At 40.9% G+C, this 23,775-nt stretch overlaps 1 protein-coding gene across 6 annotated transcripts in view; it reads right to left on the bottom strand.

Annotated features, from left to right (window-relative positions):
- Positions 1-23,775, bottom strand: part of MCTP1 (multiple C2 and transmembrane domain containing 1) — an 822,947-nt gene that overhangs the window by 110,745 nt on the left and 688,427 nt on the right. For all 6 annotated transcript variants that reach the window (XM_056537887.1, XM_056537932.1, XM_056537877.1 and 3 more), the window contains one exon: positions 6,003-6,056. In XM_056537887.1, the coding sequence (XP_056393862.1) occupies positions 6,003-6,056 (54 nt within the window). The remainder of the gene's footprint in view (positions 1-6,002; positions 6,057-23,775) is intronic.

Here is a 23,775-nt window from a genome sequence, read left to right as displayed (position 1 = left end):
TCTTAATCCTTCCAATAATTATCAGCTGCTGAAGTTGAGTTGTTCTTTTCTTTCTGGCAACAGAGCTCTCTGCTGACATCTCTGCTTGTCTCTGCTTGTCTCGGGAACTGCACAGAGTAGAAGAGGTTTGCTCTGGGGATTTGCTTCTACTCTGGACAGTTCCCGAGATAGGGGTCATCAGAGAGCACTTAGACAGAAAAGAACAACTCAACTTCAGCAGCTCATAAGTACTGAAAGGATTAAGATTTTTTAATAGAAGTAATTTACAAATCTGTTTACCTTTCTGGAGCCAGTTGATATATATATATATATATATATATGTAAATAAAAGTTTTTTCCTAGATAACCCCTTTAATGTTAGTCTTTAAAGTGGTATGCCTTGGAGGGGTCTGCTGAGGCCTATAAATGTTCAATGTGCAGGCAATAAAGGATTCTGAAGTCAGTGATCTGCTTGTATTATATAGTCCTTTGTTATTTGCAACTGCTGAACATCAAGAGGTAGAACTATAGGGGGTCCGGGTATTGAAATCTGGAATTCACAGATGGCCCTAGATAACAAATGTCACCCAGAGCACTGCTATATGTATAACTTATGTTCTTAGTCCACAGACCTAGAAAAACTATTTTTAAGACTGGGATTGATTTATTATAATGATCTAATTTTGCATCTCTGATCAATGCTATAATACAGTACTTGAGTACTGAAGAGATACGTGAAAGGGATATATAAGAGGGTAGACCTTCCTAAAATGAGTCATGCTGCAGAAGACCTTTCAGTACTTTTCTGAATATCAGCAACAGTCTTCAAAGTTTAATTGTAACATCTCATCTTTTGAAGGTTCTTCCAGCAGCAGAGAGATTTGGGGTATTGTAAAAACGCAGACAGTTCCAGACCTTTATCACTACGCTCTTGTGTGCTGCAAAGTAGTCCTGCTAGCACAATCCATAGCTTTTGTGGTACAAGGTCACTCTAATTTCCTCCCTCTGGTTTTCATATTCCCTCAAGGACGACTAATGCAAGTGCTATCATATCCTGACACAATGAATTGTGGAAACAGGCTTGTATTTCTTTCTTCTGCTTCTCTTTTCTATGTTTTTTTTTTTTTTTTTTTACAATTGTTGAATTGGTCATGTATCGACATAGAAGCCAAAAAATTTAACTCTTCAGCTCTGTGGAACCACAAGATGCAAACCTAATTTCTATAGGAGAATTTATTACATAAGTTTACTGTTATTAGTTAGGAGAGACACGTCGTATATATGTTTGATTGTCTTGGGACACAATTCATGAACAGTAAAGAACATCCTAGGTAATTATGGAGTTATCCTCTTAAGTTGTGAAGATATGACTAAATTGAATTTTTAAGGGAAACTGACAAATGGATCAACCCCATTAACCTGAATATATAGGTGGTTAGTGTCGGTGATCCTGGCTAAAGCAATGTATTCCTTACCCCCAATCCGTTCAGCTGTTCTTGAGATATAGCACAATCTTGTAATCAGTGCAGTTAAGGGTTCATTTGCATATTGAAAGATTGTGCTAAATCTTGGGAATGGCTGAAGGGATTGGGGGTATAGAACATGTTATTTCACTCAAAATCACCTACACTAACCACCTGTGTATTCAGATTAGTGGGGTTGATCCATCTGTCAGATTCCCTTTAACATCTTGGCCAAAGTGGATGCATCAGGGACTTAAAGGGGTATTCCACTGCTCAGCGTTTGGAACAAACTGTTCCGAACACTGGAGCTTATGCTGGGAGCTCGTGATGTCATAGCCATGCCCCCTCATGACATCACGCTCCGCCCCCTCAATGTAAGTCTAAGGGAGGGGGAGTCCCCTTTAGATATACTGGGAACTTTTTTTATTTAGGGTATGCACATTAGAGCTGCTCCAGATGTAAGAAAACTCTTCCTCTAGTGTCGTCTATAAGTGTCTATACTGCAAGTTACCTAAACATGCAAAGTTATCCTCTAGTAGCTGATCAGTGGAGGTCTGGCCACTGAGACACTCACCAGACATGAGAATGATGGACAACTGTCCTTAAAAGAATGAATGGAGTGGTAGTGTACGTGCACGGCCAGAGTTCCCTGCCCTCTCTATATGCTTGGCAAAATTTGGGAGCCTGATTAAGAATGAATGAAATGCTGGCTGCATTAGTTGTCTTCCATTTTTAGGATCACTCGGGGACCCTCCGGTCAGACCCCATAATGAGCGAGTTATCTCCTATCCAGTACATAGGGGATAACTCAGATAGTTGCCATTTGGTAGACCATCATGCCAGTCAATAAAAAAGCTACCTGTACTATCTTTGAGCATGTAGCCACCAACAAAAGTTTTTTTTTAACATTGCGATCAATTGGGCTGTGAATTGCACTTTCAGTTTTTGAAGTATGCCTTTGTCCAAAATTCCACTGGTAAGCACACTTCTGGCAACCAGTGGGGGTGCCAGGACCCGCTGTAATACTGTGCCCTTGGTAGAATTGTATTGAATATAGAACCAACTTGAGGAACACCGATAAGGCTTAGATAAAAATGTAAACTTAGCTTTTACTTAGATATTGTTCAAAATAATAATTGGGGTACACACTAATGACAATTGGGGATAGGGAAGTGGGATACAGGTGATGCCCTAACCTACAAGTCCTAATACAAAGAACACTCCCAATTCCTAAGTGTGGAAATGGGGGAGGGGATAGTTTGACCACAACAAAACAATGAGAGTAACAAGTGCAGACCTCTCTTGCCAACACGTTTCACCCCTTAACTCACAGGGGCTCATCAGGGATAAGAGGAAACCACAATATTCATGATAAAGAGAGATATAGGCCCTCATTTACTATTGCAAATCCGACATGTTTTGTCGGATTGTGCACCAGATTCTGCTGCATTGCGCCAGAAATTCTGTCTGCGCCAGAATTGGAAAAAACCCCGACTAACTCTCCATTTTGCTAAGAAAACCCGAAAAAGGGGCCTGGCCACCGGGAAAAGGGGGCGTGGTCTCTGAAAAGGGGCGTGTTCCCGACATTTTCACAAAAACCCAACATATTTACTAAGGTTTCCACATAAAATGTGGTGGATTTGAACTGAGGTAAACCCTACAGATCAGAGCATGTGTAAAAAAAAGCAAAGTGTATGGAAAGTGGAAACTGTAGGGAAACCTTAGTCAATACCATGGAAAATAAATTGTAGGGAATTAAAACCCACAAAGAAACCTACACTCCACTCTTAGTACATGAGGGCCATAATGTACCACATAGATAATACTGAAATATTTCAAGATAACAGATAGATAGGACGCCTATTTATCTGTTATCCCGAAATATTTTAGTATTATCTATGTGATACACTATATCTCTCTTTATCGTGAATATTGTGGTTTCCTCTTATCCCTGATGACCTCCTGTGATTTAAGGGGCTAAACGTATTGGCTAGAGAGGTCTGCCACTTGTTACGCTCATTGTTTTGTTGTTGTCAAACTATCCCCTCCCCCATTTCCACACTTAGGAATTGGGAGTGTTCTTTGTATTAGGACTTGTAGGTTAGGGCATCACCTGTATCCCACTTCCCTATCCCCAATTGTCATTAGTGTGTACCCCAATTATTATTTTGAACAATATCTAAGTAAAAGCGAAGTTTTTATTTTTATCTAAGCCTTATTGGTGTTCCTCAAGTTGGTTCCATTATCCACTGTGAAACATCCGTGCACACTCCCGGAGATTTATTTGGCTCCATGATCCATTGGAAAATAAGAAATTGAGGTGAGCAGACCTCACACATATATTTGTTGCATAGGCTTTCCTTAAAGGGGTACTGCGGTGGAAAACCTTTTTTTTTTTTTAAATCAACTGGTGCCAGAAAATTAAACAGATTTGTAAATTACTTCAATTAAAAAAATCTTTATCCTTCCAGTACTTAATAATGTACATATATACTTAATGTATCATTAAGGTGAAGTAACCTTTTGTGTGCCCTCTCCTTTCCCGTCTCACCACTATTTAGATTTGTAAATTACTTCTATTAAAAAATCTTAATCCTTCCAGTACTTATTAGCTGCTGGATACAACAGAGGAAATTATTTTCCTTTTGGAACACAGAGCTCTCTGCTTACATCACGAGCACAGTGCTCTCTGCTGACATCTCTGTCCATTTTAGGAACTGTCCAGAGCAGCATATGTTTGCTATGGGGATTTTCTCCTGCTCTGGACAGTTCTTAAAATGGACAGAGATGTCAGCAGAGAGCACTGTGCTCATTATGTCAGCAGAGAGCTCTGTGTTCCAAAATGAAAATAATTTCCTATGTAGTACTCAGCAGCTAATAAGTACTGGAAGGATTAAGATTTTTTAATAGAAGTAATTTACAAATCTAAATAGTGGTAAGACGGGAAAGGAGAGGGCACACAAAAAGGTTACTTCACCTTAATGATACAGCACGGTATCGGCGATCTAAGTAATCGTCTCCTGCGGGGTGCATATACAAAGAATGAAGTATCAAATATAAAACACAGAAAAAGGTGCACATGCACTCGCCACTCAGCGGAGACAGTTCGGTGTAGAAGTCCGGTGTACAGGTAGCTGGATCACAGCATCAGCGCCGGCAGTTTCACACGTGAATGCGTACTTCTTCCGGCGTAGCCTTTGAGCACCATCATACCTGCGCTGATGCTGTGATCCAGCTACCCGTACACCGGACTTCTACACTGAACTATCTCCGCTGAGCGGCGTGTGAATGTGCATCCTTTTCTGTGTTTTTAATTTACAAATCTGTTTACCTTTCTGGCACCAGTTGATAAATTTTTTTTTTTCCACTGGAGTACCCTTTTAAAGGGGTATTCCACTGTAAAACATTTTTTTTTATCAACTGGTGCAAGAAAGGTAAACAGATTTGTAAATTACTTCTATTAAAAAACCTTAATCCTTCCAGTACTTATCAGCTGCTGTATGATCCACAGGAAGTTCTTTTCTGCCTGACCACAGTGCTCACTGCTGACACCTCTGTCCATTTTAGGAACTGTCTAGAGTAGGAGCAAATCCCCATAGATTACCTCTCCTGCTCTAGACAGTTCCTGAGATGGACAGACGTGTCAGCAGAGAGCACTGTGGTCAGATAGAAAGGAAATTCAAAAAGAAAAGAACTTACAGCTGATAAGTACTGGAAGGATTAAGATTTTTCTTTTTTTTTATATATATATAGAAGTAAGTTACAAATCTGTTAAACTTTCTGGCACCAGTTGATAAAAAAAAAAAAAAAAAGTTTTCCAGTAGAGTACTTCTTTAAATCTCTGACACCATTTGGTTTTCTTCTCCACTTTTCCGTATTATTGCCACCCTGCCCATTATACATGATAAAATCGCTGTGCCACAGTCCTAGTGTTTACTTCATCTACTGTCTACTCGAGACTTTGTCTTCCAATGTCATTTCTATTGCAATATATGTAACATATGATATAAAGTAGAGCTGTATATAACAACTACCATTTAATAAATGTGTCACTATGGCCCGTTGTTGGTGTATGGGATGAGAGGCCATTATAGTTACTGCTTTGTACATCACATATCCCTAATGGAAGAAGAAGAACTCCTTATTGTCCCATCACAAAGACATGATGATATCCAGTACTGCCATTTGGCTGTATATAGCCCTTCCTAGATATCTTCACAATTCATCCCATTCTTTCTATAGCCAGCACTGTGTGTAACTTCTGCAGCAGGACACATATTTTGTCCTTCATCCTCAGTTGTCATTGCAATTATCATCAGAAGAGCTATCACATTCCAGACAGGTGGAATCATATTTGTTCTTGGCAGAAATAAAATATTTGACCCAGCTCTAGACAAAAAAAAATGAATTTATAGCTTGCGCCGTAGAAGGGCATTGTTAGAATGATAAACAGAGCGTCCAATGTTCTGGCCTGAAACCTTTCAATTCCTTTTCCTTCTGTCTGTGTCATGCTTACATTCTGATAACCTCGGGTACCCGTGTGTACAGAGGGATAATTACCTTGTCATCTTTGTCATCCTCCTCTTCCTCATCCTCCAGCATGTCCTCCATTACCTGCGGACAAAACACCAGCACGTTACTACTGTATGTGTCTGTCAAGCAAAAGGCAATCATTTTCACAACACTTTCTGGCTGATAAAAATTTAGGATTTGAAATACATCGCAGAGAATATTCAGAATAGATAAAGCATATTTTCTTCTATTACACCTCCTCCCCCCAGGTTACAGCATTTTATCTTTCTGTCCCATGTTTTGTGCAATGATCACAATATATGATGATTATATCATGCTGTATATGTGGCTCTTCAGCTGTAGCAAAACTACAACTCCCAGAAAGCATGGACAGTTGGTGGATGTCTGGGCATGCTGGGAGTTGTAGTTTTGCCACAGCTGGAGGGCTACAGGTTGAAGACCACTGCTGTATACAGTACTAGGATCAATTTTTTATATTAAGCACCAACATAATTAAAAGTTCTGTAATATCCGAATCAGGCTGCATTCACACCACGTTTTAGCTATACGTGGACCTGATCCGGCTAGGGTGGAGTTAAAACCGTGCGCTTCCGTATCCCAGCTGGACCCAGCCCCCATCTCATTAATTTGAATGAGCCGTATCCGTTTTTGTAACCGTACCTAAAACCGCGGCTTGCCATGGTTTTAGGTCCAGTTACAAAACTGGATACAGGGCAAAAATGAGCCAACCAAAGTCACTATCTGACTCCAGATGAATGAGATGGGGGCCGGGTCCAGCTGGGATACGGGAGCGCACGGTTTGTACTCCCCCCTGCCAGATCGGGTCCCTGTATAGCGAAAACGTAATGGTAACCCAGCCTTACAGGGGACTGTCAGGTCTGCTTTATTTGTAGCTATACCTTTTGTGATGTCACCATATGAAGTTACAGTTATTGTGTTTATTTTGGCTTGGCTTAACCCCTTCCCGACCTATGACATACATGTACGTTATGGGGCGGATGAGGGCATGACATGGGCCCACAGGTCAGGTCCGCATCATACACGGGAGATGCCTGCTGCTATCAGTAGCTTACATCTGCTTGTAATGACGGACATCGGAGATTGCTCTGATGTCCGTCATCAACCATACCCTGCAGCCCCCTACTAATTCTTGTAGCGAGGGGAAGCCACTAATAGCCAACATGTGGAAATCGCCGGGGGCGGCTATTAACCCTTTAGATCGCTGCTGTCAAAGTTGACAGCGGCGTCTAAAGGGACATGTAAATGCTCCCTGGCGGTCCAGTGGGGATCAACCCCCCCCCCCCCCCCCGGCAGCACGATTCTAGGGGGGCAATCCACTGTGGAGGTAGCCGGAGGGCTTATCTCTGCATCATTGGTGTCCATGGCTCTTCATTTAATTGAGCCTGGCTAAGCAAGCTCAACAAAATGAGCACAGATTACACAACTCAATAGAGTTCTATGGAACTCCATAGATGTGTATGAGGAATCTAATGATTCCTCCTAAAAGTCCCCTAAGGGGACTAATAAAGTGTAAAAGAAAAAAAAATTATAAAAGTTTTAATCACACCCATTAACCCTTCTCATATTACAAGTTTTAATCACCCTCTTTTTCCCTTTTTACATGAAAAATATGAAAAAAATAATGAAAAATATATAATAAAATAAACATATTTGGTATCGCCACGTGCGTAATTATTATGTGTCTGATCCTGCACTGTGAACTGCGTAAATGCAAAAAAAATCCTAAACACAAAAATTGGGGATTTTGCTCACATCACATCCCCCAAAAAAGTGATAAAACGTAAAAAAAACTATATTAAAAAGAAAAGGGGGAGGGGGGAAGGGAAATGCATTTTCTGTTTTCAGCTAAGCACAGCCTAAATTTTCAGTTTTGGTGCAAAATTTCCCTTTCAGTTCATCCCTAATATAAATATCTCCTTTGATTTTTGGTTATGCACCAAAGATATGCATTAATTAGCATTTTTTTCTTAAAGTAAATCTACAAGTAAATCATTAGAGTTTTTTTTTTCTGTTCCAAATATATTACCTAAACTCACATTTACAACATAATATGCTTGCTACATGTGCCTGAAAAATGAATGCATGCTTCCTTATCATTAACCTAGAATGCTAAACAGAATAGTAGTATAAAGGTATATTTACACACTTGTTTTATTTGTTTTGGTATGGAAACACTGCAGATTTTCTGCAACTGAGCTGCAGCATTCATTGTTATAAATATACTCTATAAATGTTAAGCTAGGTTCTTATTCTTTAAATGGGTTGTAGTTTTGCAACACCTGCAGAGCCATAGGTTGGGGGCAGCAGTCAAAAACTTTTCATATAATGTAGATAATAACTTTATAGATAATAACAATATAATACCATTATATGTATATTTGTAACATACATTGGTTCATTTTTGGGTGAAAAATGTCCTCCCTACAGCTATTACCTGTGTGTCTCTATGAGGAGACAAAATACAGGAAGTGTGGGTGGACAAGCAGGGCTCTGCGCACTGAGGACAAGCAGGGCTCTGGGTACTGCGGACAAACAGGGTTCTGTACACTGAGGACAAGCAGGGCTCTGCGCACTGAGGACAAGCAGGGCTCTGTATACTGAGGACAAGCAGGGCTCTGTATACTGAGGACAAGCAGGGCTCTGCGTACTGCGGACAAACAGGGTTCTGTACACTGAGGACAAGCAGGGCTCTGTGCAGTGAGGACAAGCAGGGCTCTGTACACTGAGAACAAGCAGGGCACTGTACACTGAGAACAAGCAGGGCTCTGTGTACTGAGGACAAGCAGGTCTCTGTACACTGAGGACAAGCGGGGCTCTGTACACTGAGGACAAACAGGGCTCTGTACACTGAAGACAAGCAGGGCTCTGTACACTGAAGACAAGCAGGGCTCTGTACACTGAAGACAAGCAGGGCTCTGTACACTGAAGACAAGCAGGGCTCTGTATACTGAGGACAAGCAGGGCTCTGTATACTGAGGACAATAAGGCTCTGCGTACTGCGGACAAACAGGGTTCTGTACACTGAGGACAAGGAGGGCTCTGCGCACTGAGGACAAGCAGGGCTCTGCGCACTGAGGACAAGCAGGGCTCTGCGCACTGAGGACAAGCAGGGCTCTGTGCAGTGAGGACAAGCAGGGCTCTGTACACTGAGGATAAGCAGGGCACTGTACACTGAGGACAAGCAGGGCTCTGTGTACTGAGGACAAGCAGGTCTCTGTACACTGAGGACAAGCGGGGCTCTGTACACTGAGGACAAGCAGGGCTCTGTACACTGAAGACAAGCAGGGCTCTGTACACTGAAGACAAGCAGGGCTCTGTACACTGAGGACAAGCAGGGCTCTGTACACTGAGGACAAGCAGGGCTCTGTACACTGAGGACAAGCAGGGCTCTGTGCACTGAGGACAAGCAGGGCTGTGTACACTGAGGACAAGCAGGGCTCTGTACACTGAGGACAAGCAGGGCTCTGTACACTGAGGACAGGCAGGGCTCTGTACACTGAGGACAAGCAGGGCTCTGTGCACTGAGGACAAGCAGGGCTCTGTGCACTGAGGACAAGCAGGGCAAGCAGTATGTATTATTGTGTTGAAGGAACTGGACATCAAGTAATCGTCTGCACTATTCTTTCGTCTTTCTGGTGTTCCAAAATGAAATATACAATAATTTAAAAAATGCGGTCAATTGGTAAATGGATAGATAAAATACATCAGTTCTTCAATCACTTCTATACACATAAGAGATGGATCTACATCAATATTAATATACACCTAGCCATATATTTTTACATATTGCCCAATTACTACAACTGTTGAGGAAGCAACAAAACAACTAAAGTCCACAAAGTTTCCTTTTTCTCGCAGCATCATAGCGGCTGAAGCCTTTGACAAAACACAGTTGCTCAGAATTAAATTGAAAAGAAAAAGCAATTTTAAGAAAGTGGATGGAGTGAATGTAAACCCTGATTCTGACAACACTTTGGTCACAAAATTGCAGTAATTGCTGCAGCCACAAAAGTTGATAAATTTGTCCCCATTTATTTTGTCCATTTTGATTTGTTCCATCCAGATGCCTTTAATAGGCTACTATTCTTGACACCGGCTTTCAGTGCACGCTGAGAAGCTGGCACAGTCTTCAGAGTCTTTTCAGATTCTCATCCAGAGATCTTTGTGGGTCTTGACCTGCAGGATAAATGCGCTGGTTCACCTCGGTATGATAGAGGTGTTTATCAAGGATACATGCTGCACATTATAATGTTGTCTGCCTCCTGTCCATCTTAACCGGGGTGATAAGGTCATTTAAATCACCCCTTAAGACCTTTAGGGATAAAGAATGTGGTGATTTCTGGGAAGGTAGTAAATTATATGTCAGCCGCAGATGATCTCGCAGTTTGGAAATATAAAAGAGAGGGAGATGAAGTTTATTTTTTGTCACAGAATGTGGGGCTTTTAGTAAATGTTTTCATTTATCAAGGAATTCAGAGGCAAGGGGTCAGCGAGGGGATGGAATGACTCTATAAAGTAGTGAAATTATTGAGTCTCCTGTCAGATTCCATATAGTTAAGAGATGGAACGATTCTTACAGTCAAAATAACACGGGGCAAGCTGGGAATGACAGTTTAAATGTCAGCTCAAAGTGCTGCCTATTTTATCCCTCATACATTGTGAGAAAAGTGCGCCATTCCTGGGATTGTGTGAGAAAATGGGCTTTTTAATGGCTGTTCTTCGACTGGACACTGACGTGTCATTAGATGTCATGATACTGGAAGAAGGTAATGCTTATCAGTCTTAGCCAATGACAAGATATAAAGCAAAGTTTTACGTTTTTTTTTAATATACTTTTTGTATCAATTTATTACGCTTTCAAGATCTCTGCTTGCGGTCAATAGTTAACTTTATTGTTTTCTACCAGGAGATAACAATTTATCCAAGTCATGTGATGGACAAAAAAAGAATAAGGAATTGCTACAGACACTATTTTTGAAAAATTTTTGAACTTTTTGTCACATAGTAAACTTATTTGCTTAAAGGGGCATTCCGGGCAAAAATATTTTATCCCCTATCCAAAGGATAGGGGATAAAGTGTCTGATCACGGGGGGCCTGCTGCTGAGACCCCCTGCGATCTCCCCCATAGACATGAATGGAGGGGGCGTGGCGTGACGTCACATCTCCAGTCCCGGAAACCCAGAGGTCTCCGAAACTAGAGACGCAGTCCCCACATAGAATGCCGGTGCTACAGGGAGATCGCAGGGGGTCTCAGCAATGGGCCCCCCGTGATCAGACACCTTATCCCCTATCCTTTGGATAAAATATTTTTGCCCGGAATACCCCTTTAAGCCAAAGTACCCCTTTTATCTAATAGATTGTTGATGGTATTAGAGCAGGTTATTATTTCCTTAAAATAGAAATACACAATAGAAGAACTGTTTCATAAACAAATATGGCCAGCAGTGATCTTATACCAGTGTTGTCTTTGTATGGGAGGATACTGTGAGCTTTCTCAATGGAATTACATGTTATACAAAAAAGCCCAGTGGCCCGGATTTACTAATCTACCTGACACCAAAGGGACCTCTGTACTTAGATGATTCCATCTTTCCAGGTGCTTTATTTTACATTTTGAAATATTAAACTACAGTTTACATTGTTTTAACCATTTATGTAAGTAAATCTAAACTATTTTCCGTACTACAGCCACCTTTAGAAGCATCAACCCTATTGTACACTTTTGTGTCATCAGCAAAACCTATATATTAAACTTTCTCCCATGTCACTATGGAATATAGTAAAAAGCATAGACCCTTATGGCCACCACTTTCCACTAACCGGTCTCTGCTCAGCATACACACCATTAACCTTTAGCCAACAGCAAATCGACTGAACTATCCAGGGAAGAAGACAACTTATCTATCAGCTCTTTATGATGAACTGTATCAAAGGCCTTTTTCTAAAATCCAGATATCCATGGAACCATTTTCATCCAGCACTTTTTTTTTTACATAAGATTAGCCTGACAAGATCTGCCCTTCGTAAAGCCATAATATTATAGGTCTATCAAGTTGTTGGTTTTTTCAGTTGCTAATTATTCTGTTTTTAGAGGAGTCTCTATAATTTTTTACTACTACAGATGTCAAGCTTACTGGCCTGTAGTTACCAGCTCCCTCTCTACTACCCTTCTTGTGGATGGCTACAACACTGGCCATTATCCAACCATCAGGACATCTCCTGTTAGAAGGGATTGGCTATATAGATCAGTCAGAGGGGCAGCAATCAAATCACAGATTTGGGTTTTTAAAGAACTCTAGGGCAGACGCCATCTGGACCCATCACCTCATTTATCTTTTAAGAGGTTATCCAGATTTTATTAACTTTTCGCTATGGTGCCTGTGATGCCAAGTTCTGTCTTAAGTGCTTTACTTTCCTTGCATGTGTGGGGTGGATCGACCCCTTTTTGTGATATTATGGTACACCCGGGTTCAGCAATTCTCCGGTCCCTGGATGTCTGCTGTCTTTTCCTTTTCCAGAATCTTGTTCGGCTCAAAACAACAGCTGATCACCGGGGGCTTGGCTTCTGCTTGTCTTCCCTGACATGCCAGCCCCCTGATGACATGTGTGGTCCAGCTGTACATGCCACTCACTGACATTCAATGTTTGCCCCCTGTCACGTGATCTCTGCAGTCTGTAGACAGCTGAGATCACGTGACAGCGTGGGGTGCAATGAACATCGGCACAAACATAAGAAATTGTTTTAGCTCTGCAAACAGTAAGTGCTGTTACTTCAGATGCTGAGAGAGCTCTATGAAATTTCCTGCTGCAGATTTTGATGCCCCAAAAACAAAGCATGAACACAGAGTAAAATCATGCAACGAAAGGGTGAAACCTTAAGCAAGTCTGCAGCATATATGCATCAATATCTGCATGTACAATATGTAGGCTGCTTGGTGGATTTGTCTGTGGCATAAAATTACAACATATCTGAATCCACTCTTAAAGCAGTGGTATGATTCTCTGAGACTAGGACAGTGTAAGGTTGGGTTCTTTCTACCATGATACAGACGTTTTCTTAAAGCTGTCCAGACTACTGATGAGGAAAATGCGACATAGAGGGTTCTGTGATCTTGATGTTTTAGGACTCTAGAAATTCCCTGTGCATATAAGCGCATGTTTTAAGTAGAAAATATTGGATTTTTTACAAGAAGTATTTTGGGCTACATACAGTTTAATGACTATATATTTTTTTAATTTTAGGGAAGGCAAGGAAAATAAAATCTCTTCTCTTTTATGGCAGTCACCATAAGGTACATATCAGTTCCATTAACGCAATACCAAATGTACACAGTTATTTTTAATGTTGTTTTACACTTTAAGGCTATGTTGACACACAGTATTTTGGGACTTTTTTAAACCCTAACTGGCTAAAAAACTGAATTGCACATAAAAAATCGTCTGTAAACAACTAAAAAACAGATGGATGAAAATAAGACAGAAAATATGGACCATAAAACAAACCCGAAAATCAAAACAGGACATACTATTTTATTTTACGACCGTAAAAATGATGTCTATAATATTACTGTGTGTGCACTCTTGGCAGTTTTACTAGTAATAAAACAAAATAAAAATTTACCAAAAATTTGTGTATTTACTGCTCAAAAAACTGGGAAAAACATAATGGCTCTGATTTACTAAGAGTGGAGTGTAGGTTTGTTTGTGGATTTTAATACCTTGCAATTTTTTTCACGGTATTTACTAAGGTTTCCCTACATTTTCCACTTTCCCTACATTTTGCTTTTTCTTTTTTTCTTTTTTACACATGCTCTGATCTGTAGGGGTTTCCTCAGCAGAAATATACCACATTTTCTGTGGAAACCTTAGTAAATACTGTATGTTGGGTTTTTGTGAAAATGTCAGGGACATGCCCCTTTTCGGTGAACACGCCCCCTTCCCCGAATGGCCACACCCCTTTTTGGGATTTCTTAGTAAAATGTAGAGTTTTAGTCTCATTTTTATTTCAATTCTGGCACAGACAGAATTTCTGGCGCACAACCCGACAAAACATGTCCCGTTTGCAATAGTAAATGAGGGCCAATGTGTGAACATAGCCCTAAATAAAAAAAAACATTTTTATTTGTTGGCATATTCTGGACAAGATACCTTGATGGACCTATGTAAGGGCTTGTTTTTTGCAGGATATGTGCAAACCTTTTTTTTTTCTATATTTATTTTTAGTCCCACTACCAGTTTTAAACATGCAATCGCTTGATCGCTCATATAAAACTTTAATATTAATATTGTAATACTATGTATTGTACTTGTCAGTGTAATGCCCTTAACATAATATGGGTACTTAGGTGGCAAACCAAGAGGCCTTTATTAGGCCCTTGGCTGGTATGACAACCCATCAGCATCTTGCGATTGGACAGGCAACCGATGGGTTTATAGAGGAAGTCCACTACCTCTGTAAATCACTCAGATGCCTTGGTCACTATTGAAACTAAAATTAAAGATTTGCAGCTTTTTAGTGTTTTGAACCCACTCCTGGTTTGGGCTACCTATACTGCCCAAAATACTATGTGTGAACCCAGCCTTACAGCCAGGCTCCCGATGCAATCCCAGTAATCCTCAATGCCAGACATTTAACTTCTTAAATGTCACAGTCAATAAAGGTGTAAAAGCAGATATTGTCAAGGGTTAATAGAGCATAATTCCTACAGCAGGTATGCATAGCACCAGTATTTGTACTGTCTGTGGTACAGAATGGATGCAGCTAGGTAGAGGGTCATGAACTAACCTATACTGCAGAATATACTGCAGATGTATAAGGTAAATCAGCTGCTGGAATCATGTTGAATTTAATAAGTCAAGTCTACACCACATTAGGCATCAGAAATAAGTATTAAGTTCAATACAACAATCTTCATATACCGTGAATGTCTTCTTTTCTCTTATATTACTAATATTGTAAAGTGTCTCCATCTACTGGATTAAAATGCATGTACAGTAAGTAGAATCTGCTGCAATAAGTTCTCCTCTGCCCGCGCTCTGCACAGCACTGTACACCAATTATTATTTAGGAAGACACAATCCATCCAGCGTACAGTGCTTTCTTTAGATTGGGCTTTCTTATATCTAGGATAAGATAAAGTAGTATTAATCAAACAAAGGCTGGGCACATGGGAAATCAGACAGGTTTAATGCAAGCAGTTACAAGTGACATGACCTTCTGTAATGTCACTTGTCACCGACTTATATGCCACATACTGGTGGAAGGTCTTGAAGGAATCTGATGCTTGTTTCTATTCCCTGAATGTAAAACTAATATAAATGACATTTTAAGATAAAACAAAGAACACAATGATATATGGCACCCCACCTCTTCTCTTTTTGTAAAAGGACAATGCTCAGATTTCACCAGCATCTTTTATTCAGTATGACTTTCTTTGTCCTAAATTGTACACTGTTTGCAATGCTAAGTTATCCTTGCACTGAGAACATGGCGAGAATCGGATTTAAAAATTGCTTAAATTAGAGAAACTAAAAACCTGAGGGCTTACTGGGATGCAAGGCTAACAATTACACTTCCTACTGATGGGATCTAGGTGGAAGAGGTATCACAAAGTAGATGTTGTATACAGGAAGTTTTAGTAATAATTAGGGCAAAATAAATCTTCAAAAAGCCTTAGTTAACTCTTTATGTTACTTGGTGGCCCAGTACAGGAGGTGCTCCTGCTGTCCTGTCAGGCAGCCTCCATCAGTGTCCCCAAGGCCCCCTGCACTTGTTTCCCCATTGTAAATATGTTTTACCATGTAAAGTGTTATAAAATGTAATGTTGCTTTAAGAGTTATACCATGTGATATGTCATGTGATTGTTACCCAGAAGGTTCCAGTGATCAGGTGATCCCAAGAGTGACCTATGGGCTCCCAGCTAGTCTCCCCATATAAGCCCTGGGTGGAAGTAGCTTCTCTTTCTTTGGGCTCTGCTCTTCTGCTAAGCTGAGGTCCAGTGCAGTCGCCTCGTGTATGTGTCCAGAGTGTTGGAGACCTCAAAGTCAAGTCCTGCAGCCACCATCAAGTCAAGGAAGCTAAAGTCACAGCTTTATGAATCAAGTCAAGTCAGTCCTTGTCATCTGTCAAGTCAGAGTGGTCTGCATGCAATTGTCCAGTCCTACGACAAGTCCCAGCAAGCCCTTAACCCCTTAACGACCAAGGACGTATATTTACGTCCTTGGCCGGCCCCCGCGATATAACGCGGGGTCACGCAGTGACCCCGTGTCATATCGAGTCGGTCCCAGCATGTATCTGAAGCCGGGACCCGGGGCTAATAGCGCGTGGCAGCGATCGCGGTGCCGCGCGCTATTAACCCTTTAGATGCGGCGTTCAAAGTGAGAGCTGCCCGGCTGCTCAGTGGGGCTGATCGGGACCACAGCAGTGAAAATGCGGTGTCCCGATCAGCTGGGACACGAGCGGAGGTCCTCTTACCTTCCTCCAGCGCGTCCCCTCGGCGATTGATTGCTCCAAGCTTGAGCAATCGACCGCTGATAACCCTGATCAATGCAAAGCTATGGCTTTGCAGTGAACAGTGTATAAGATCAGTGTGTGCAGTGTTATAGCCCCCTATGGGAGCTATAAAACTGCAAAAAAAAGTGTAAAAAAAAAGTTAGGAAATGTCATTTAACCCTTTCCCTAATAAAAGTTTGAATCACCCCTCTTTTCCCATAAAACAAAACAAAACATGTAAATAAAAATAAATATAAACATATGTGGTATCGCCGCCTGCGTAAATGTCCGAACTATAAAAATATATCATTAATTAAACCGCACCGTCAATGGTGTACGCGCAAAAAAATTCCAAAGTCCAAAATAACGTATTTTTGGTCACTTTTTATATCATGAAAAAATGAATAAAAAGCTATTAAAAAGTCCGATCAATACAAAAATGGTACCGCTAAAAACTTCAGATCACGGCGCAAAGAATGAGACCTCATACCTCCCCATAAGCGGTAAAATTAAAAAGTTAAAAAAATGACAATTTTAAACGTATACATTTTTCTGCATGTAGTTATGATTTTTTACAGAGGTAGGACAAAATCAAACCTATATAAGTAGGGTATCATTTTAATCGTATGGACCTACAGAATAAAGATAATGTGTCATTTTTACCCAAAAATGTACTGCGTAGAAATGGAAGCCCCCAAAAGTTACAAAATGGTGTTTTTTCTTCAATTTCGTCGCACAATGATTTTTTTTCCGTTTTGCCATAGATTTTTGGGTAAAATGACTGACGTCATTACAAAGTAGAATTAGTGGCGCAAAAAATAAGCCATAATATGGATTTTTAGGTGCAAAATTGAAAGGGTTATGATATTTAAAAGGTGAGGAGGAAAAAAACGAAAGTGCAAAAACGGAAAAACCCGTGGTCCTTAAGGGGTTAAGGTCTCTGCGTAACTGGTCACCTCCTTAGGCCCTGGCTGAACTGTATAGACTTTACAACTGTCTACCTCAGTAAAGCTACAGTTGTCCGTAACTTGGCGTCTGAGTCTTTATTGCCCCCATGCCTAGCCCAGGATCCTGCGGTATACCTTTGGGTGGTCATAGGCTGAACCACTCCCTGGCGTCACAAATACAAGGGGTTAATGCCACCTGCCCTTAGGGTAACAACATCTGCCCTGCACCACACACCCCACCACTACATTACCCTACTATAAATCAAACCTCTAGAGCAGTGTTTCCCAACCGGTGTACCTCCAGTTAATGCAAAACTACTACTCCAAGCATGTTTTGCAACAGGTGGAGGCAGACTGGTTGGAATCACTGCTTTAGGGGAGGGTTAGGCAACATTCAGCACTGCGGATGTTGTTGAATACATTTCCAATGATGCTTTTGCAGCCAAAACGCTTCCAAAGCATCAAGATAAATGTAGTCCAAAACATCTGCAGTGCCGAAGGTAGCCTATGCCTGCTCTAGGAGGTGATCTACACATGAGAACTTTTCATTCTCTATGGAGTCTTTGGCAAAGTTCAGAAGCCCCATACATAAATAATAGAGTACTGACTGCATATGTGCAGTCCGCTTCATTCATTTATGACGTTTGACCTTCATCCTCAGGATCAGTGGGGATCCCCACAAATCAGCCACTTATCCACTATGCTGTGTATAGGGTGATAACTTAGGATTTTGAGATAATCCCTTTAAGCAAATATTGATATATATCTTAAAGGGGTGTTTGGGTGTGGTGTAAAAATAAGAAACAAACTACACTCACCGACCCTGGGCTGCTGCAGCTGCCACGCCAGCACACGCAGCAAACTGTTCCTTACCTGAAGCTGGTGTTTGTCAAACGTATAAAATTGCCTTTTGTTTCTCAGCCAATTGTCAAGGAGGCGGTGCTGAACTGCTCAAGTGCCACATCCTGGCATGCCTCCTGGCATCTGCTGGTCACTGCTTCTTCCTGGTTTCTGTGATGTTGCAAACATACCCTGTTCACCAATCACTGACTGAAGCGGGACACCGCTGTCTCCACAGAGTGGCTGAGGGGTGTAGTTACTGCATGGCTGCAACATCACAGGAACCAAGAAGAAGCCAAGAGAACCAGGGGCACGGGGAGGGTGGGACTGTAGCACTCAGAGATCTTTTTAAAAATATACTTGTGAGTTGGGAGGCCCACACACACAAAAGTGGGTTCAGCTGACTTATTTATTCTGTGTGGGGGCCTTTAGAGCTTATCTTCACCCTACAACATACTGGTCATTACACAATACAGTACATCCTAAACTTCAATAAATCTTAATCATAATCTCTCTGCCTCTTTCTTGGCTTACTTTATTTAATTTTAATGAAAAATTACTAGATGCTTGAAACAAACTTCCAGCAACGGTGGTGGACAAATCTAAAGAAAATACATTTTAAATGGAATCTGTTATCTGTATTTTCTGCTAATGATGGTTACCAAACTTATAGAATTGCCTTTTATTTATTAGCCAGGTGTCATGGAGATGGGGCCGAGGGGCTTAAGTGCCATATCCTGGCATGCGACCTCGCTTGCCCTCACCTTCCTGACGGTCAGCGAGGAGGCATGCCAGGATGTGGCACTTGAGCAGTTCAGCACCGCCTCCTTGACAATTGGCTGAGAAACAAAGGCAATTTTATACGTTTGACAAACACCAGCTCCAGGTAAGGTTGCTTTCACACTATAAAAATACCTCCGTTATAAACGTTCGTCATAAAAATCTTGAAAATCGTCCGTTAAAGGGCCGTTAGAAAATCCCATTATAGTCTATGGGATTTTTCTAATAGCCGTTTTAACCGTTATCACCCGTTATTAATAATGGCCGTTATTTTGTGACAGGCGAATGAACGGAAGAAATAGTGCATGCACTATTTCTCCAGTTACTATCGCCCATCACAAAATAATGGCCGTTATTAACGGGTTAAAACGGCGATAACGGGTTAAAACGGCTATTAGAAAAATCACATAGACTATAATGGGATTTTCTAACGGCCCTTTAACGGACAATTTTTATGACGGACGTTTATAACGGAGGTATTTTTATAGTGTGAAAGCAACCTTAGGTACAGTTTGCTGCTATACCCTAACTCACGATACAGGGGCTGGAGGATCGTGACATCATGGCCCCGCCCCCTCATGATGTCACACCCCGCCGCTCAATGCAAGTCTATGGGAGCGGGAGTGGTGGCCACCACGCCCCTTCCCATAGGCTTGCATTGAAAGGGCAGGGTGTGACATCACAAGGGGGCGGGGCCGTGACGTCACGATCCTCCAGCCCCTGTATCGTGAGTCATCAGGCATGGAGTGAACTTCGCCACATGCAGCAGATGACAGGGGGGTCTGCAGGAGAGATTGCGGGGGTCCCCAGCGGCGGGACCCCAGCGATCAGACATCTTATCCCCTATCCATTGGATAGGGGATAAGATGTCTAAGGGCAGAGTACCCCTTTAAGTGAGTTGGTACTATAGATGCTAAAATGTCTTGTTTGTGTCCAAAACTCTATATAAAAGCTAAAATAATCTATGGTAAAATAAAGTTATATATTGATATTGTAAAAATATCTGTGTTTTTGTCGAGCTGAACTGAGGAGGCTTCAGTTTGTTTAGAAATATAAAGTAAATTATTAATACAGTGACAAAGAATGAAATGTTTAATATTAAAAGCTCTAAATTTCCATAGTGCACTCCATGTTTCCGCAATAGATGTTAGTATTTGGACATTTAATAAACTGCACAACTATATCTATGACTGGCTGCACCAGAACTTCTTTTCTGGAGTTAATTAAGATAATTTTTTCCTGTCTTTGCTTCAACTAACCGCAACATGTGTTTGTATGTCATATGATTTACTGTGCTTATGTGAATACATGTCATAAAGACAGCCTGAATAATGATGGTCTTAGAGGATGCTGATGTCTGCAATGTCTTCACAGGTCACTCAGATGGACCTCTACCTTCTATCCAGAAGGTTTTTGTCAAGCAGTCCTCTATAACTGTGCCAAGCTGTGACCCTCTGAGCTCAACACCTGGGTAAGCTTCTTTAAAACCCTGACCTGTGATACTGACTTCAGAGCAGGAGACAATCTGATGCAATGCTATCCACTGCGTTTCTGCATACATAGAGGGTCTGCTGTGAATGCCCAGCCTCTTGGTCTAGGTCCCCAATGTCCTGCTTGTTCATATAAGACCTCGTTCCACCTACAAGTACTAGAAATAGAAAAATAGCTGACAAAGGCTGCCCCCTTCTAGGCTGCACAAAAAGGAAATAAATAAAATATACATATAGTAGTATTAGGAGAGTGGCTTATACCACTTGAGACGATGCTTGATTGTCAATTCATAATATGAAATATGGTAAGAGCCACTATCTGAATATTATTATATATTTTTTTTGTGTTTTCATTGTTGTAAAGCCTAGAGGGGTCAGTTATTTTTAGCTAATTTAAAGCAGACTTGTGGTCCCTCTGTAAAAAATTAGATGAGGGAATCTATAGATAGCTGGGGGGAACTGTTTACTTAACTTTTTAGGGTGGGGTCGCGCACAGCACATCCACAGCGTATTTGACACTGTGGATGCCTTGCTGCCGGGTAGCTGACTGCTGGAGGGAAATATGCCGCTATGAGTGGACACACATAGCTACAGGGAGCCTCAAAATACGCTGCAGATGTGTTGTATGTGACCCTACCCTTATAGAATACTGATTCCACCCCCAGTCCAAAAAATTGGGCTTGGTAGACCCTCTAACGGCCCCTTCAACTTCTCTATAACATGATGAAAATAGTTCTTACAAATGTGTAAACATATAGGGGGACAATGTCAAAACCTGTGCAGATGAAAAGTGGTGCAGTTACCCATAGTAACCGGTCGGATTAAATCTTTCATTTTTAAAAAAGGCCTCTGATAAATGAAAGAAGCAATCTGATTGGTTGCTATGGGAAACTGCACCACTCTTCCTCTGCACAGGTTTTGATGAATCTCTTTGGTCTTTGTCATTCTTGTAAATATTAGTAATTCAGCCGCATCAGCCTACACAGTATTATATGCAGATGTATGCTAGTGATACCACTTACATATAGAAAACCTTCCAGTAAGAGACATTGATGGCAAATTCTGCACATGTATTCTATTAGCCCTAAAAGTCAAGTAGGAGAAAAATGGGCAAAAGGAATTTACTGTGCATGAAATTCCCTAATATAAGCAGATCGCGTACTCCACCTGGCTCTACATTATTCCTCAGAGCCTCACTGCTTTATAGTATCCCCCATACAGAATTTGTGCTTACACATACACTGTCTGGTGACTAGTTCATATAAATTAACGTGTACTAACCTGTTTTATAATGGTTGGACAATTCCGTAAAACCAGCAATTCTCCCCTTTGGGACACCCCTTTCCCCCATATATTTTAAGCTCTTGTGGGCAAGGCCTACACTCTCTTGTCTGAATAGTTAATGTGTATGTTACTCTGTTATATCCAATTCTGTTTGTACATTTACCATCCGGTGCTGCATTACAGGTGAACATGAAAACTGAACCAATGTAAGAAGGGTGAGGCTGCGCTGGTCACCTTTCCGGCAGAATGCCTATTTCACATTGGCATGTACAACTAAACATGGTTGAAGATCATGTAAACACCAGCAGCAGTTCTCACTAAAAGCAGTCAGCAGGATAATGCACCATACGTACTATATAAACTGTTCAGGAATGGTGGCACAGAGCCAATCACATATAGTAGTCAAGCAGTGATAGAGTAAATCCTGGGTACTTGCGCCAATTGAGATATTTGGAAAAAAAAAGACTTTGCATGGCTCAGCAGCAGAAGTTAAAGGGGTACTCCAGTGGAAAAAAATTGTTTTTTTTTTCAATCATCTGGTGTCAGAAAGTTAAACAGATTTGTAAATTACTTCTATCTAAAAATCTTAATCCTTCCAGTATTATGCGCTGCTGTATGCTCCACATGAAGTTCTTTTCTTTTTGAATTTCCTTTCTGTCTGACCAAAGTGCTCTCTGCTGACACCTCTGTCCATTTAAGGAACTGTCCAGAGCAGGAGAGGTTTGCTATGGGGATTTGCTCCTACTCTGGACAGTTCCTGAAATGGACAGAGGTGTCAGCAGAGAGCACTGTGGTCAGACAGAAAATAAATTAAAAAAGAAATACAACTTCCTCTGTAGCATACAGCAGCTGATAAGAACTGGAAGGATTAATATTTTTAAATAGTAGTAATTTACAAATCTATAACTTTCTGGCACCAATTGATTTAATATATATATATATATATATATATATATATATATATATATATATATATATATTTTTTTTTTTTTTTTTCTCCCTGTTTAAAAAACATTTAAAACAAGGACTGTGGCACTACTGGTAATTCCGGTTTTGTGTCCTGTAAATTGTGTGATTCGGAGAAAACTTGACAGATTTCCTTCAGTCTGCTGCTATCATCTTGGTACCAGATACCATAGGACACTTTCAATGAACTTGCAGAGTCCATGTCTCAATGGGTCTTGTAGTTTTGGTGGTTTGAGGGGCCCGACACAATATTATTGGCTGATCAGTGTATTTGTATGTATCTGTCACATAGGCAGGGTTTCCTGGCCTCCAGCAACTGGAAGTAGGAGCCCAGCATCAACAGGCACCCACCCAGGACCCCCCTGCTTTGCAAAATACTTCATATGCTCCAGACTATTTATATCTCATATTTATCGATCAGTGTATCTACTTAGAATAAACAGTACATATTAACAATATAACAGAATACAACCGAATAACAGTATATACTCATGACACATTTCTTTAAATAAAAGTGTTTAAAACAATTCCCTTGGCGTATCGTAGGTAACATATACATCTTTGCATACAGTGACGAGATGCAATAATAATTAGTCTAAGACTGCGGTAAGAAAGCCGCATTGGAGAACAAATGGTGACAGAATAAAAAGAAGAGTATTAGCACAATAGCACTGGAAATGTCCTGATTTTGTCATAGACATTCAATTACAATTACTTGCGTGAAGAACACATTTCATCTGCTGCTCAGTCACTGCATTGTAATTCCCTGATTTTTAATAGGGGACGTCTCTTTGATGTGGACATCTGATGACTTCAGATGAATGGCACTTCAAGCTTGATGTGATCAACAGCTACATTCTTATTAACAGTGCACTAGGCATATCTGTAACGCTTGTAAAGTAAATACCCTTTTGTGAAGCGAATGATGTGTAACCTTTGGACTAATGTCAGCTCGATATCCACACAGCGCTCAGCTGCT

This window comes from Hyla sarda, chromosome 1 (assembly GCF_029499605.1).
Source record: "Hyla sarda isolate aHylSar1 chromosome 1, aHylSar1.hap1, whole genome shotgun sequence".
NCBI lineage: Eukaryota > Metazoa > Chordata > Amphibia > Anura > Hylidae > Hyla > Hyla sarda.
The sequence above is the reverse complement of the archived record's forward strand: the minus strand, read 5'-3'. Positions and strand labels throughout refer to the sequence as shown.